The sequence below is a fragment of the Thalia democratica genome, chromosome 8 (genome assembly GCF_965202585.1).
Source record: "Thalia democratica chromosome 8, ktThaDemo2.hap1.1, whole genome shotgun sequence".
NCBI classification, from domain to species: Eukaryota; Metazoa; Chordata; class Thaliacea; order Salpida; family Salpidae; genus Thalia; species Thalia democratica.
The window spans coordinates 36,121,862-36,138,426 of NC_139172.1; the positions used below are offsets into that span (position 1 = coordinate 36,121,862).

Genomic DNA, 16,565 nt, shown 5'->3' on the forward strand with positions numbered 1-16,565 from the left:
TTATAAATGCCGGTCAATTACAAAAAACACTACTGTTTGCGTTTATTATTATTTCAAAGCAATTCAAAAATTTTAAGTTTTATATATTCTCTTTTAAAAAAGTTGTGAACTAATCAATAACTAATTTAATTTCGTTAACTCTAACTTTATGTTTTTCATGATTGTCTCTATTTAAATAAAGTAATATTCTACAAGTAAGGTCTTACTTGTTAATTAGCTTGCTATTAGTGCTTAAAGTTTTAGTTAAAACTCTTTGTTTATTAAACAGAACACTTTTTAACCCTTTTACTTTACTAACCTTTTTAAGTTTAGAAGGCTACAAATAAATTATGTTTTTATATCAGAACAATACAACTTAAACAAACAAAAAATTTATAAAATCACTATAGAAATATATTCTAACAACTCCAAATCGTAAAAAACTTATCACCAATGGGTTTTGCAAGTATTTCGTTGTTATTTAAACTCAATAATTTTAAAAATTAATAAACTACCTTGTTTCAGGTTTGCAAAGCAATTTGAACAAGGAAGTCGGGATGGTCGCTCTGGGTCTCTTGTACCTGACGTTTCTCACAACTTCCATGTTCTTGCTCCCCCTAGTGATGAACATGCTCGATTGCAGGAAAATTCTCTGCATTTCAACTCTCGCGTACGCAACCTACACTGCCGGTTTGTTGGCGTTGTTGTCTATGAAATGTTTTTATTGACTACGAACTCTACTGTTTTTTAATGTGAAACCTGCTTACAGTCGTTTAATGAAAAAATACTAAACATTCGTTTTGAATTCTTATATATTTTTATATCTAAATTCACTTTTATGAAAAGTCTAACTAGCTAATGAAATGTAAGCCGTTATAAAATAATGCTTCTCAAAATCTATAAATTTAAAGTTCATACAACTTAAACTTAATTTCTTAAAATTAGATGATTAATAGTCTAAAGCTAATAAACCATTGTATTTGCAACCGCTAGATTTAAAAACTCCATTTGTGGCAACCACGCTTATAAAACTACTGAACATTAAATGCATAAAATATGTTTGAAAAACAAAAAATATTTTTTGTTAGCATAATTTTAGACGGTTTTAAGCATCAATACTTTGTCAGAAACTTAACAAAATTTTGTCGTTTAAAATAAAATGTTGTTAATGCTTCATTATTATTCTTTATTTATTTATTCATACTTTTTTTTCTATATAAATCAGTGATTAATTTACAGTACAAATTAAATTTGTTATATAAATTTTTTTCATACAAAGCTATTATAACGACTCAGTTGTGTTAAAATATATTACTTTTCAAAAAACAAGATATTTCTAAACTAATAAGACCGTTTTAATAAACAAACTTCGCTTCAGTTTATAACTTTTTTCGCAGCAAATTTCTACCCGGTCGCTCACACCATCGTTCCCGCCGCCGTGTTGCTGGGGACGGGCGCCTCGTTGCTATGGAGCAGCGTGCGGGTCTACGTGGCCAAGATTGCGGTGTGGCACGCCACCGCGCGGCAGAAAAGCGCGGAAAAAACCACCTACTTGTTCTTCCGCTAGGTGGCGGTGGTGTTTTTAATTATGTTTTTTTTTGGTTTTGAAGTAGGTTTAACAAGGTTTTTTATTAGATTAACTAGTTTAATTTAGTTTATTGTCAATAAGTAATTCTAGTTAATTAAATTAACTGTGCTTTCAAAATTTAGATAGCTTTTAAGTACAAAATTTATGAAGGAATATTTGTTTTATACAGTTAGTTCTTGACTAGTTTGTTTATAGTAAAAGTGTTTTATTGTTTTTAAAATATGAAGTTTAAAAATCTCATTTACTTAGTAGTTATTTAACAAGCTGTAATTTTCAAATAACCCTTTTGTCTTCTGTAACTAAATTCTTTGACAAAGTTTTTATGTTTTTTATATATGTTTTAATTTTTAAGCGTTTTCTGTGTCTATGTAAAGTTGTTTGTTTCCTTATACACGTTTCAAATTCCGTCTACATTTGTCTATCGATTTTATATTTCTTATTTGATTTTTGCTTATACTATTGTTAGTCTTAAATAAATCTTTTCATTTACATTTGTTATTGTTGTTGTTTTGGATAAGATCTAGAGACTGAGATTAGACTTATATTATGTAACTAAAGCTGAATGTAAAATATGTTAGTTTAATTTTATGGTTCAAGTATAAAAATTATAATTTAAAAAATATTTTATTGTTTTAGACTTCTTTGTAGATTTTGTAGTTCAAACTTTTTAAAGTTTTAAATTGTTTTTACTTAAACTTATATTGTTTACAAGTTTTATTTATGCCACGTTATTTTTAAAAGTTACTTATATTTTTGAAACAAAGTTTATATTATAGTGTTTTTAGGCTCTTTATTATATAAGATACACTACTTAATCTGTCTGTCTGATTTGTAAAAAATAGACTAAAGTAGCATTGATTTATTAAATAAGTATGAATTTTTTTATCCGTTATGTTCTTTAAAATGTTTTGAGCTTGGCTATTTTTAATATATCTCTTGGGTGTTAGTATTACTTTATATTTATTACTCGGTTTCTAAATAATTTTATATAGTCAATAAAACGTAGTGACTTGTAAAGTTAGCTGACCATTATTCATCATAAACAATAAGTAGAAATTTTGTAAAGGTGAGTAAAGTTCACTGTTTGCATAAAATATCGCTGTTTAACACTTATTCCGGCAATTCAACAAAGTGTTTGTGTTTTCTCCATTCTAGTAACAATTTTGTGAGCTTTTAGGTTTAGATTATTCAACAAAAAAATTGTACCAAGTTTTGACTTGCAAATTGTCAACTTGAAAATATTAATTTTAAATCAGGACTAGTATATCAACAACAAGTTCTTATTCACAAAAAATGTCTGTTCTCAGAACATCTTATAAAGTTTGTTTCAACCAAAAGTTAACAAAATCTAGACTTAAAATTTCCGTTTAATACTCCATTATACCTAAAGCTTATTTGAAACTTTCTTGACAGCTTTTAAATATTGAGCTTTTAAATAATAATTTTTGTTTTCCCTGTCATATACATTGTATCTCCTTGTGCAGGTAATTTTATTATTTTTATCAATGTTTTTAAGAAGGAGTTATATAATTTTTAGGATAATGTTATTTTTTAGATACTTAACAATTACCAAATAGCAGCTTCATTATGTTGAAAATAAGAAAAAAAGTTGTAGAAATGCTAATTAAGATTGGTCTTGAGATAGTTAATTTCGTTTAAGCATAAAATTTATTTAAATAAAAAACTACTGTCCTTATATTTTAATTTTTATAATTCTAGTCGCGGGCCCATTGTGATAAAAAATTCAAAAGTTAAAAACTTAAAGTATTAAGTTTTTTGATATGAGTGTTTATGAAAACGCTACAAACAAATAAATTTAAAAAAAAAGTATATTTAAAAGTAACCAAAGTGTATATATAGTCTTAAGGCAGTCAAACATAAAAAATAAAAGTAGGAATGAAATAATTTGTGTCGGTACTTTTTGATTACACTTAAGATACATTTTTAGATGATAACATATATTTAAAAAAAAATACACACAAAACTGTCTAGAGTTGTTTGAAAATACCAAGTTTATAAAATCGTGTTTTTAACTATTTTCTAGTCTTGCCTATTTAACTGTTTTCTGACTTTTCTAAAGTTCTAACAAATGAAAAAAAAACAGTAAGAAAATTAATTAAAACTTTGTGTGTTTAAATAATCAAGAATATAAATTTTCCTTTTATAAATCTAACTAATTAACAGTTGTTTTATCAATAGATAACAACATTTTATTGTCCGTTATAACATGAAACACAACAAAAAGTTTAACAAATACTTTTTAGTGAATATTTCGAAAGCAGAAAGTAATAAAACTAAACTTTGTTTTTGAAAATTAAATCAACTATAGCCCCAAAGGGGGCAACTTGGCTTAGTTTAGGAAACCCTTTTATGAATCTGTTCTGAATTTTTTTTTAAGTAGTGTTCAATAAAAATATTCAGAAAGTTTTACAAGTTTTGGTTCATGAAACTAGCGGGAAAATATTGCTTTGTTATTTCACTCACTTTTTGTAACTTAATTTTTTTTAATCTTTTGCTTATTTTCTTAATTATTTATTTCGGTTTTCAACTTCAAAGTAGTTTATTATAGATATTAACAACGGCCGGTGCTCAAATATGCACGAAGAGTCGCTTTCTCGCAGCTCCAACTTCGTACGGTAGAAAATCAACCGGCGGGAGTAATTATGACTCCTTCAAGCATTACGCAGTTCAGGCAAGCTCATGTCTGGGTTGTAATTGATTTTTGAGCTTGCTGCCGTTCAACATTATTAATTTACTGAGACCAACAGTAACAGTTGCGATTTTGAATGCATTGGAGTGTTTTACGAGGCCCGTATTTTTATTCTAAGTAATTTAAACTTTGTCTAACAAACGTTGCTTCGTATTACCATTAAGTATAAGCTTAAGTTCCTGTACAGATATGGAATTTATGCATACATGCTTTGTTATCTTTATTAAGAGTTATTAAATTTAACAGTACTGTTAAAAAATTGTAGAAATTGCCAACGTACTGTATTTATTGAACTAAACAATTCAATTAAATTGAAAAACTTTCAAAATTAGAAAACCTATATTTATTACTTAAAAAATAAGAATGGTTAAAAAACCAAACTTTTTTAAATTATTAAGACACTAAGTTACCTATCAGTAGGATTTCATTAAATTAATTACTTATAGATAAATTTTTAAAAATACTCAAGAATTACATTCAATTGGTTATGTACTATAGATGACGATCTTTTTTATTTTAAAATTAAACGCTTAAATATACGTTATCTAAATTGAACAGATTTATTTTAAAAATAGCAACAAATATTAAATTATGTGTTAGTCCAAAACAATAAGTTACTTAAACGTGTAAAGTGTTTTCAATAGATAATAAGCTTAGGTACTTTTACGCAACAAAAACCAATAATGTTTTCTGTCAACTCAAACTCTTCTTCACACCATTGATCTTTGCCAATGTCGTAGCACCAATATGATCGCGAGTAGGCACTGTAGGTAACAATCTTTTCACCGATTGAAACAACTCTGAAGCGGCTTGATTTCTGATCTCTTCTCACCGGTCTCTTGATCAGCGCGAACTGCTGGCAGTCGGAATCAAAGACTTCGCAGCTTTCACGAGAGGGATAGAATGCGGGACGTGCGATTATGAACAGCTTGTTTCTGACGGCCACTTGTCCGTGATATTCTCTGGCGCCCAGCATGCTCGGCATTTGCGCCCACTCGTTCGTCTCGTGGTCGTACGCTTCGACTGCGCGCGAGTGCGCTCCGTCAACAGTCCCGCCGGAAACGACCACTTTTCCTCGGTAAGCCGAACAAGCCGCGTTGTTTCTTCTGAGCATCATCTCAGCAATTGGTTTGAACGAGCAGTCTTTCGTGTCGAACATTCTTTCAGTGTCACTTGGATTATGGACATAAGCGTCGTTACGTTTATCTCTCCTTTCACCCCCACAAATATATATTTTGTCCATCAAAGCGCAAGCGCAAAAATTTTCCTGCTTCACGTCCTCTTGCGACACGCGCTGCCAAGTTTGGGTGAGCACAGAGTATTTGTCAACCTGTGTTACGGTTCCGAACCCGTTGAAACCATAAAGAAAATAAACTTCTGCCCTCAGATAAACTGCTTTGAAGTGGGCTCGCGTTCTTTTCATTTGCAACGCGTCAGCTTTGGAGGGTTTAAAATTTCTACCGTCCACCTTGTGCACGTTGGTGAAAAACATTTTTCCGAAGTAGCCTCCGCAGACGAGCACGTCAAACATGTCTTGACCGCAGTACCTGTGACGAGCGGAAAGTTTGCTTTCAACTTTTTTGCTGTCAACAACGTTTTGTAAAATTGCAGCGCGCTCGTCGTTTCCCGCAAAAGCCGAGCTTTCGCGCAGCAAACGCTCCAAGCTGCCGCTCGACAACAAACTGAGACGCACTTTTGCGAAGAGATCGCTCGCGAAAGCTCTTCTGCCTTCAAAGTCGCGGCTCAGCCAACCGTTGGCTGCGTTGACGACCTCAAGCTCGGAAGTGACATGCAGTGAAGAGCTTGAAAGTACTTTTGCAACCAGACCAGAGCTCAGCTGCTGAAAGTTTTCAGTTTCAGCGACCACCGTGAAAAATTGTTCTATGTAGCACAGCAAAGCCTTAGAAATGTTTTTTAAACTGAAGGTGGCAGTTATCTCATAAAAGGCCGCCACATTCTTGAAACTTGTTTTCTCCTTGAAAACTTCGCAAATCTGGTTGCTTACTTCAACTTCACTCAGCAAAATCTTGCTTATCTTCAAAGTTGAAACAGTTTTCATATCTTCTGTTTTATGTGCATTTGTTAAAAAATCAATAAAAAAATAAGGGATTTAATTTTTAAAAATAATTAAAGTAGAAGAGAGGCGGGCATAAATAAAAGCTTTTCCTAAAAATGTCCAAAAGAACCAAACTTCGAAAAACTTACAGTTTACCGCTGCTGTGGATCGATCTACCGTGCCTGTACGCGGCCCCCAACTCCACACGCTGTGCTACCAGTCCACTTTATTGTGCCGATGTAATATTATAAACTTAATATTAAACATATAAGTTCATTTTAAAATTTAATCCACTTTATCATTAAGAAAACTTAAAGTAAACGCTGAAGAAATAATAGAAGAATAATTAACACATTACTTTATAGTATTTACATAATTAAATAATTTTTAAAATGCGCTGTTTGAATTTAATCAAAATTTTGTCTATCAAAAAGTTATCTTAAAATATTAAAAAGTCTTTATTTCATCTTTTTAAAATAAAGAACTACTGAGAAGGAAAATACGGAGTTTAAACGTATATTTGTACAATAAAGCCAGACTGTTGACCAACTCTTTCTTGTGACTTAGTATATAAGAAAACATTATCAAGAGATTTTAAATCTTAAAATGTTTCTTTTTTTTAATTTGAAATATAAACTTTATTCAAAATCGAAACTTAATCTGTTATTAAATTGTGATTTATTACTGAGTTTAACACATATGTTCAAATTTTTAATTTATAAGCTAAGTAAAGTTACATACCTTTTGTAAATAAATAAAAATGCAATTCGTTTTTTAACTTTAAAACCACCATTTCTCACTTCAAAAAAAACTATGTAATGGAAAGCGACACTTCTTTTTTTAAATATTTTTGTTTAGTAGTACAAGCTATTAAATTTAAAAGTTCGTAACCTTTAGTTTTTAACATGGCTTATAACTTTTATTTATGCTAAAACTATCTTAGATCATCTACTTAACGATTAGATTTGTACTTAAAGATAGTTTTAAGTGAAGAAAAAGTTAATTATAACACTTAAAGTAAACGTTCTTATTAGTAGTTATAATAATTGTATATTAACACTTAGTATGCAGTTGTAAAAACTTAAGAACTTGTGTTGAAGTAAAAAAACATTACTGTACTTACAATATTTATATAGTAAAACTAGTTTTGTTACCTCATCAAACCAACCTATTTAAAAAACAAACGCTTCTAATCCAACAAAGCTTTTACTGATAGTTTGAAAAACTGTTTGAAATTTAAAACAGTAATTCGTTTAATTATAAACATTTATACATTTCAAGTAACTGTGCTGATGTCTGTAATCTTAGAAACAAATAATTTATTGTTAATGAATGTTAATAAGAACACAACAGCGTCGTTTAACATAAACAATAACAAAATAAGTTTTATAATTAATATGGATTACTGTAAATTACTTTCTTAGAGTGGTTTTCAGGTTAAATATATCTATGAAGTAAACAATAAAACAATTAAGAGGTACTTTAAATTGAAAACAGATTTTAATAAATGGCCAAGAGCATCGCACACCGCGCGCAAAGCGCGCTTTTGTGCTAGCCGAATAAGGCAGATAAATAATAAAATAAGTAAATTAAAATTATTAGTTAGAAATTTTTAAAATTTTGAAATACTATCAAAAACTCTTAAAATTTTAGAAAACTTATGTTTAAACTATGGGTTAGAACAAGTTAGTTTGAAACAGATAATGTAGAAAGGAAAAATATATATATCTATTCACTTAACTATAAAACAAAAAGAACTACATAAGTAAGAAAATAGTTTGTAATAAGTAGCTAAAAGTATCGCACACCGCGCGCAGAGCGCGCTTTTGTGCTAGCCAAATAAAGCAAATACTAATTAATAATAATTTATAATAAAGTAAATAAAATTATAACTAAAATATTACAAATATAAAAAATTTTTAATATTTTCTACTATTTTCAAATACTCTTAAAAAATACTTCAAGTTTTTAATAACTGCCGTTTAAACTAAGTATTAAAACAAAATTACTCCACTAATTTTAACTTTAAACAAATCTAAATTTGTTAACCTAAATTCTGCTTAAAAACTAAAATAAAACTACCGTTTTAACTAAGCATTAAGGATAATTGCTCTACTTGAAAGAAAAAATAATATTTTAACTTTAAACAAATCTGAATTCGTTAAGCTAAATTCCTGGCTCAGAAAGCTCGCTTTCTTATGATTTTGCTTCGCAAAAAAGGCCCGCTTCGCGCTCGATCTTGCTTTAACTTCCAGACCTCGAAAGCTTCGCTTTCTTTTTACGTCCCAACCTCAGAAAGCTCCGCTTACTTTCGGTTTTGCTTTGCAAAGATAAGCACAACAGCGCGCTTCGCGCGCGATTGTGCGATCTTGCTTTGACTTCCATGCCTCCAAGGCTTCTCTTTCATTGTACGTCCCAACCTCAGAAAGCTCCGCTTTCTTTCGGTTTTGCTTCGCAAAATAAGCACAACAGCGCGCTTTGCGCGCGATTGTGCGATCTTGCTTTCGGCCTCTCTTCGAACAGCGGTTTTCGATTTAATTATCCATCCCACCCACCCCAAAAATTATATCCAATATATATTCTAAACTATTTTTTTAATTTCAGAAATTTCATGTTACGTCACTAACTCTTTCAGATGTTCATTTTAGTCGACATAAAATCGTTTAAAAATATGTATGAAAAATTTGCATAAAATTAGCATAACTTTTTTTTTTATTTCATGTTACGTCACTAACTCTTCCAGATGTTCGTTTTAGTCGACATAAAATCTTTTGTTAACCTAAATTCCTGCTCTAAAAACTACCGTTTTAACTATGCATTAAGGATAATTGCTCTACTTGAAAGAAAAAATAATATTTTAACTTTAAAAACATGTATAAAAAATTTGCATAAAATGATCTTAACTTTTTTTTTGAGTTGATTATCAAATTTAATATCTTTGGAACGTAACTTTAAATTACTGTAATGATGTTAATTCTTGATAAATAAAAGTGTTATACGTTTAAGAAATAAATAAAGTATTACACAACTGTAATAACTGATAAATATAACAAAGAAAGTCAATGTGCTATAATGAAACATCACTTTTGTTTTTTTGAAGTTTGATAAATCATTGCAATCTAGTATTGGTTTGAAAAAAAATAAATTTTATTTTTAGCTTACGTTAGCAGCTTACTTAAAAATCTTAAAGTAAACATTAACGATTTTGTACAATAAACTAAAAAACGATAACGCTTTTAAATCAACTTTGGTTGAATTAAATTTCAAATTAAACTTTAAAAGCACTAATTGCTTTAAGTTAGTTCAGAAGCTTTTTAATGTGTTGAATAGATAAATTGATAGTTTTTAATGTTTCGGAATAAAACAATCGTATGGTCCTGGACAAGACGTTAAAAGGTATCCATGATGTGCGACTCGATAACCGAAAGGTTTTTGTGGACCAGGTCCTAGAGCCAAATATTTTGAACGTCTTTTTTTTGTCTTTCAATAAACTATAAAGGTGTATAAATAAGTTGATTGTCTAATTAACATACTATCTTATGAGAATATTTTATAAATTGTTTTAACTTCTCAAATTTAACAAATCGTTTTTAATTTTTACTTCTCAAATTTATTTATAACTTAACGAATGACTATTTAAAACTGACATGGCAAGCTACTTTGCTAATAAAGTCAATCAGCGTTTAGACGTGTAAGCGGGTTGACGCCGTGAAGGTAACTGTTAGTTGCAGGCATATAGCTTATAGCTCAAGTCGACTCGAGGTGGCTGTTAAAGGTTGTATAGCAGACCTGATTGAATAAGTAGCGAGGGAAGGTAAAGCGAAAGCTTGTTATCATTCTCAATTAAAATAACTGATTAGTGTACTCCTCAGTAAAAGTATTAAATCTGTTGGTATGTTTTAAATGTTTATTACTAACAAAATAAAAAAAGATTTTTAATCTGTTCTTTACAATTTTGATGGTCAAGTTGTTCAGTACTTAAGTGAATTTATTAACAAATTTAGAGCTTAAGAACTACATAAGTTTTAAATAATACCTTTTGATAAGTTTCATTAACAACACTTTGATATTGTATGTTTTGATTTTTAGGAAAGAAATAAAGAGATCACAACTACTAGAGGAGATTTATTCTTTCAATACATTTTTATGCAAACTAAGTTTAACATTTATAAAGGGTTTTATTTTGAAGACCATGAAAATGTTTTCAGCTTAACACATCAAAGTTGTTGATAAAGTCTTAAGAACAATCCGTATACTTTACTTAGCAGCTATCAAAGTTTCACTTTTAAGACATTGAGTTTTTTTTTTTCAGCATTAAAACATCATAATTGTTTTTAACAGATTCGACAAGTTCAACTCAAAATATAATCCGATCGGGCAGAGCATTCTGAGGGAAGTTTACATAAAAACCGATAACCAGATTGGAGGAAAATATTTTGCCCATGTTTGCAGGGTTAGTATGAATTTCTATTTGTTTTGTTAATTAACAATAAAAAACATAACAATCATTAATTTTAGTTTCAGTCGCTGAATTATTGAATTTTTCTGCATTTATTTCACTTGAAGGTAAAGTTTGTTAGAATATTTTACAGTTTTAACATGTTTTAGAATGAACAAAACTAAAGACTATTTTAAAATTATTTTAATTAAAAAAAAAAAACTGAAAACTAAATACGTTGTTTAAGCTGTATCTACAATGCTTTTATTTTATTTTTAATGTTTATAGTTATTATTTGGTATGTTTTTTACTTGAATTTTTAACCGAGCAATTTGTTTTCGTTTTGTGTAACATAGCACTTTAACTAATGTATTCGCAAAAGTAAAAAAAAAAATATAAGTTTTCTTTTACTACTTTTGTTTTGAAATATCCTTTATGAAGATTTTTTGAATATTTATTATAAAACTAACAAAGCAATATCTACAGAGTATGTAATATAGTATAATAAATTGGTTTAAAACAAAAAATTTAAAACATTATCAGCATTTCATTCTTTCAGTGGCAAAAAAAAAAAGAAAGTTTGTTTTTTAATAAAATTTTGTAAACTAAATATAGCATTTGCAAATTAAGTAACAATATACATTTTTGAAAATATTTTGGTTTTATTTTTAAAAACTAGGAAAACAATTTTAATATTGTACAACGTTTAAAAGTTATAAATGCCGGTCAATTACAAAAAACACTACTGTTTGCGTTTATTATTATTTCAAAGCAATTCAAAAATTTTAAGTTTTATATATTCTCTTTTAAAAAAGTTGTGAACTAATCAATAACTAATTTAATTTCGTTAACTCTAACTTTATGTTTTTCATGATTGTCTCTATTTAAATAAAGTAATATTCTACAAGTAAGGTCTTACTTGTTAATTAGCTTGCTATTAGTGCTTAAAGTTTTAGTTAAAACTCTTTGTTTATTAAACAGAACACTTTTTAACCCTTTTACTTTACTAACCTTTTTAAGTTTAGAAGGCTACAAACAAATTATGTTTTTATATCAGAACAATACAACTTAAACAAACAAAAAATTTATAAAATCACTATAGAAATATATTCTAACAACTCCAAATCGTAAATAACTTATCACCAATGGGTTTTGCAAGTATTTCGTTGTTATTTAAACTCAATAATTTTAAAAATTAATAAACTACCTTGTTTCAGGTTTGCAAAGCAATTTGAACAAGGAAGTCGGGATGATCGCATTGGGTCTCTTGTACCTGACGTTTCTCACAACTTCCATGTTCTTGCCCCCCCTAGTGATGAACATGCTCGATTGCAGGAAAATTCTCTGCATTTCAACTCTCGCGTATGCAACCTACACTGCCGGTTTGTTGGCGTTGTTGTCTATGAAATGTTTTTATTGACTACGAACTTTACTGTTTTTTAATACGAAACCTGCTTACAGTCGTTTAATGAAAAACTACTAAACATTCGTTTTGAATTCTTATATATTTCTTTATCTTAATTCACTTTTATAAAAAGTCTAATTAGCTTATGAAATGTAAGCCGTTATAAAATAATGCTTCTCAAAATCTATAAATTTAAAGTTCATACACTTAAACTTAATTTCTTAAAATTAGACGGTTAATAGTCTAAGGCTAATAAACCATTGTATTTACAACCGCTATATTTAAAAACTCAATTTGTAGGAACCACGCTTATATAACTACTGAGTATTAAATGCATAAAATATGTTTGAAAAACAAAAAATATTTTTATTAGCATATTTTTAGACGGTTTTAAGCATCAATACTTTGTCAGAAACTTAACAAAATTTTGTCGTTTAAAATAAAATGTTGTTAATGCTTCATTATTATTCTTTATTTATTTATTCATACTTTTTTTTCTATATAAATCAGTGATTAATTTACAGTACAAATTAAATTTGTTATATAAATTTTTTTCATACAAAGCTATTATAACGACTCAGTTGTGTTAAAATATATTACTTTTCAAAAAACAAGATATTTCTAAACTAATAAGACCGTTTTAATAAACAAACTTCGCTTCAGTTTATAACTTTTTTCGCAGCAAATTTCTACCCGGTCGCTCACACCATCGTTCCCGCCGCCGTGTTGCTGGGGACGGGCGCCTCGTTGTTATGGAGCAGCGTGCGGGTCTACGTGGCCAAGATTGCGGTGTGGCACGCCACCGCGCGGCAGAAAAGCGCGGAAAAAACCACCTACTTGTTCTTCGGCGTCTTCTTCGCCGTTTTCTCGTTCGCCGTCATCGTCGGCAACCTCGTCATCTCCTTCCTCGCTTCCGTGACGTCGTCGAATGACGTCACGACGAGCAACATGACGTCGTACAATTCCACCGACTGCGGGCTGTTTTACACAATTGGTGAAGCTCCCCAGAACTCCTCATCGGAGGTTAACTCCCTTCCAAGGGAGAAAGTAAAGTTGGGTTTGGGCGTCTTCCTGGCCATGCAGCTGGTCGGCGCCCTCTTGTGCCTGTTCCTCTACGAAACCGAACCCAGTTTCCGTAGCAACGACATAGAAGTAGCAGAAGGGGAATCCCCCGAAGTTATAGAGGAGAAGAGCACGTTGAGGCTGCTGAAGCTGATCTTCAAGGTTTTGAGGAGGGACAAGCCCGCATTGCTGCTCATGCCCATCACCATGAGGGGGGGTTTTTTGTGGGCGTTCGTCATGGGCCAGTTCACCAGCGCCTGGATCTCTTGCGCCATTGGTTAGTAAATATTTCATGATATATAGTTGATTTAATTGAAATAAGTTTCTTTGTACAGAAACAAAATTTTTAAATAATTTTAGGCGTTGTGGTAGTTTGAAATGTGAAAGCATAACTACTGTAAGTTTTTTTTTTCTTGATCTTCAAACTTTATAAGAATTAGAGAGAATTGTGTATTAAAAAAAATTCAGTCATACGGACAGGTATTTAAAACTTAAACTGTTGTTTATACCTAGATTAAGTTATTAAACTTTATAAATTTTCAGTCAAATTTTTTGTCTAAATATGTGTATATTAAAAAGTTAATTTAAAGTTACTGTTCCTCAAGCAGAAAAGTAAAAATTCAAGAAAGCCAAAAATAATATTAAAACAAAATACGACAATGTAATGAAACTCAGAAGCTTAGTTTTTTTTTTATTTATACCAAATGCGTTACAGGCACTTTAAGCTTTATTTTACATTTTAAGGAATTACTCACGTGACGAACTGCATGGCGGTGTTGGGGGCGGCGATGGCAATGAGCAGTTTCTCCTCCGCCTACCTCTCCAAAAAAATCCCCGTTTCCATGGTGATCCTGGTCACGGCCGTCCTGGAAACCTGCATCCTCGTCGCCCTACTTGTGTGGCGGCCCAGTGACGTCATATGGGTTTATTACGTCATCGCAGGAGGGTTTGGGGTGACCAACGGAATCATGAAGTCACAAGTTGGTAGATTGATTAGAGTTGTATGAGCTGTTTGCAATAAGCTTTTGTTTTGTAGCGGGTTTAAGGTGTTTTATTTAGAAAAAATGTATTTGAAAATGTATTATACTGATAAAGACACTTAATTAAGCTTCACTTAAAAACTTATAACTTTAATACAGACCCCAATAAACGGCTCAAACTATAAGTTGTACTACACCAAGGTTTCCCTTTTTCACTTGCACAAATTTTCAGTAAACTAAATCATGATCGCCCCACTCATTTCAAACCCCATAATATCAAGTTAAGTTCTAAATTTTCAGTGAATTGTGCCTGGGAGCTTATATTTTTTCTCAATACAAACCCGAGGTTCTACAGTCTAAGTTTCAGATTTTTCGTGAAACGCATCGAACTCACAGCCCCCTTCAAGTCTGCTGATTTGCCTGAGGGAGCAGAATACTTTTAGAAACTACTAGATTAATTTTTTACTGAGATTCTATAAGTCCTCTTTGTGAGTATGAGTTGAAATTAAACATAAAACATTTAAAAACAGATTTAGAGCTGCATATAATTTTACATTAGAATCATAAGAGTTGTCTGATGTCTGATAAGCTTGTGTTTTCGTTTGAAGCAGGATAAAGGTGTTTTAATAAGTAAAATGTATTTTAAATTGTGTTATATATCAAAGACACTTGAATGTTCAACGAAGTAGTTTAAGTTAAAAACTTATAATTTTAGTACAGATTGCTGATTCCAACATACAACTTAAACTATAATTTGTACTACATCAAGGTTTCCTTGATTCACTTGTACAAACGCCCCATCTTTAGTAAATAAAATACTCATTTCAAGCTCCAGAATTTATAACATTAATAAGTTCTAAATTTTCTATTAATTGTGCCTAAGACCTTTTTCTCTTTAATAAAAACATCAGAACGTACAGTCGAAGTTTTTGTTAAAAATTATCTTAGTCAGCCCCCTAACTTGCTAAAATGTCTCTTAAGGGGGTTGTAGAGGGCCATAGGGGGCAACATAGGATACTTTGGCAAACTTCACGAACAACTTTTTACAAAGGTTTTAAAAGCACTTTTAGAGCTACGAGTTTAATTTAAACACGACCGCAGTTGCCTTTTTAATTGAAATATTTTCAAAGGTTCCCGCGCTCTACTGCCTCATCTGGACTTCCGGTGACGACCTGGTCGCCAGCTCGACCCTCCAGAGCCTGTGGGAGTCCCTTGCGGCGACGATGTTGTACGGGTTGAGCGGAGTCATGCTCCCCGTCGCCCAGCTGGCTTTCGTCATGGCAACCACCACCGTGGGCACCGGGACGCTGCTGGTTGCTTGGAGGATGCGGGACAAGGAGTCGAGGTTTTGGTAAATGTTTTATCCGCTAGGTGGCGGTGTTGTTTTGAGCTATGTTTTTTTGTTTCCTTATACACGTTTCAAATTCCGTCTACATTTGTCTATCGATTTTATTTTTGTTATTTAATTTTTGTTTATACTATTGTTAGTGTTAAATAAATCTTTTCATTTACATTTGTTATTGTTGTTATTTTGGATAAGATCTAGAGACTGATATTAGACTTATATTATATAGTAAAATCTGAATGTAAAATATGTTAGTTTGATTTTATGGTTCAAGTATTAAAATTATAATTTAAAAAATATTTTATTGTTTTAGACTTCTTTTTAGATTTTGTAGTTCAAACTTTTTAAAGTTTAAGTGTTTTTACTTAAATTTATATTGTTGTCAAGTTTTATTTATGCCACGTTATTTTTAAAAGTTACTTATATTTTTGAAACAAAGTTTATATTATAGTGTTTTTAGGCTCTTTATTATAAAAGATACACTACTCAATCTGTCTGTCTGATTTGTAAAAAATAGACTAAAGTAGCATTGATTTATTAAATAAGTATGAATTTTTTTATCCGTTATGTTCTTTGAAATGTTTTGAGCTTCGGGCTATTTTCAATATATCTCTTGGGTGTTAGTATTACTTTATATTTATTACTCGGTTTCTAAATAACTTTATACAGTCAATAAAACGTAGTGACTTGTAAAGTTAGCTGACCATTATTCATCATAAACAATAAGTAGAAATTTTGTAAAGGTGAGTAAGTTCACTGTTTGTATAAAATATCGCTGTTTAACACTTATTCCGGCAATTCAACAAAGAGTTTGTGTTTTCTCCATCCTAGTAACAATTTTGTGAGCTTTTAGGTTTAGATTATTCAACAAAAAAAATTTTCCAAGTTTTGACTTGCAAATTGTCAACTTGAAAATATTAATTTTAAATCAGGACTAGTATATCAACAACAAGTTCTTACTCACAAACAATGACTGTTCTCAGAACATCTTATAAAGTTTGT

General features: G+C 30.5%; 2 protein-coding genes across 2 annotated transcripts; one reads left to right on the forward strand and one right to left on the reverse strand.

Moving 5' to 3' along the window:
* Positions 1-4,914: 4,914 nt before the first annotated feature.
* Positions 4,915-6,336, reverse strand: LOC145843202 (kelch-like protein 7). The gene has a single exon (XM_082950661.1). The coding sequence runs from the start codon at positions 6,334-6,336 to the stop codon at positions 4,915-4,917; it is 1,422 nt and encodes a 473-aa protein (XP_082806787.1).
* Positions 6,337-6,449: 113 nt separating this feature from the next.
* LOC145843203 (protein unc-93 homolog A-like) lies at positions 6,450-15,573 on the forward strand. The gene is made up of 6 exons (XM_082950662.1): positions 6,450-6,517; positions 10,675-10,790; positions 11,989-12,153; positions 12,859-13,515; positions 13,983-14,218; positions 15,349-15,573. Exons 1-6 carry the CDS (start codon positions 6,450-6,452, stop codon positions 15,571-15,573), a joined length of 1,467 nt encoding a protein of 488 aa, XP_082806788.1.
* The last annotated feature ends 992 nt before the right edge of the window (positions 15,574-16,565 follow it).

Bases quoted from the DNA above. Each gene is read 5' to 3' on its own strand.
- LOC145843202 (XM_082950661.1), bottom strand. From the start codon at position 6,336: ATGAAAACTGTTTCAACTTTGAAGATAAGCAAGATTTTGCTGAGTGAA.
- LOC145843203 (XM_082950662.1), top strand. From the start codon at position 6,450: ATGTCCAAAAGAACCAAACTTCGAAAAACTTACAGTTTACCGCTGCTG. The intron at 6,518-10,674 runs GTACGCGGCCCC...TGTTTTTAACAG, and splicing joins TGGATCGATCTACCGTGCCT to ATTCGACAAGTTCAACTCAA. The intron at 12,154-12,858 runs GTTTGTTGGCGT...CTTTTTTCGCAG, and splicing joins GTATGCAACCTACACTGCCG to CAAATTTCTACCCGGTCGCT.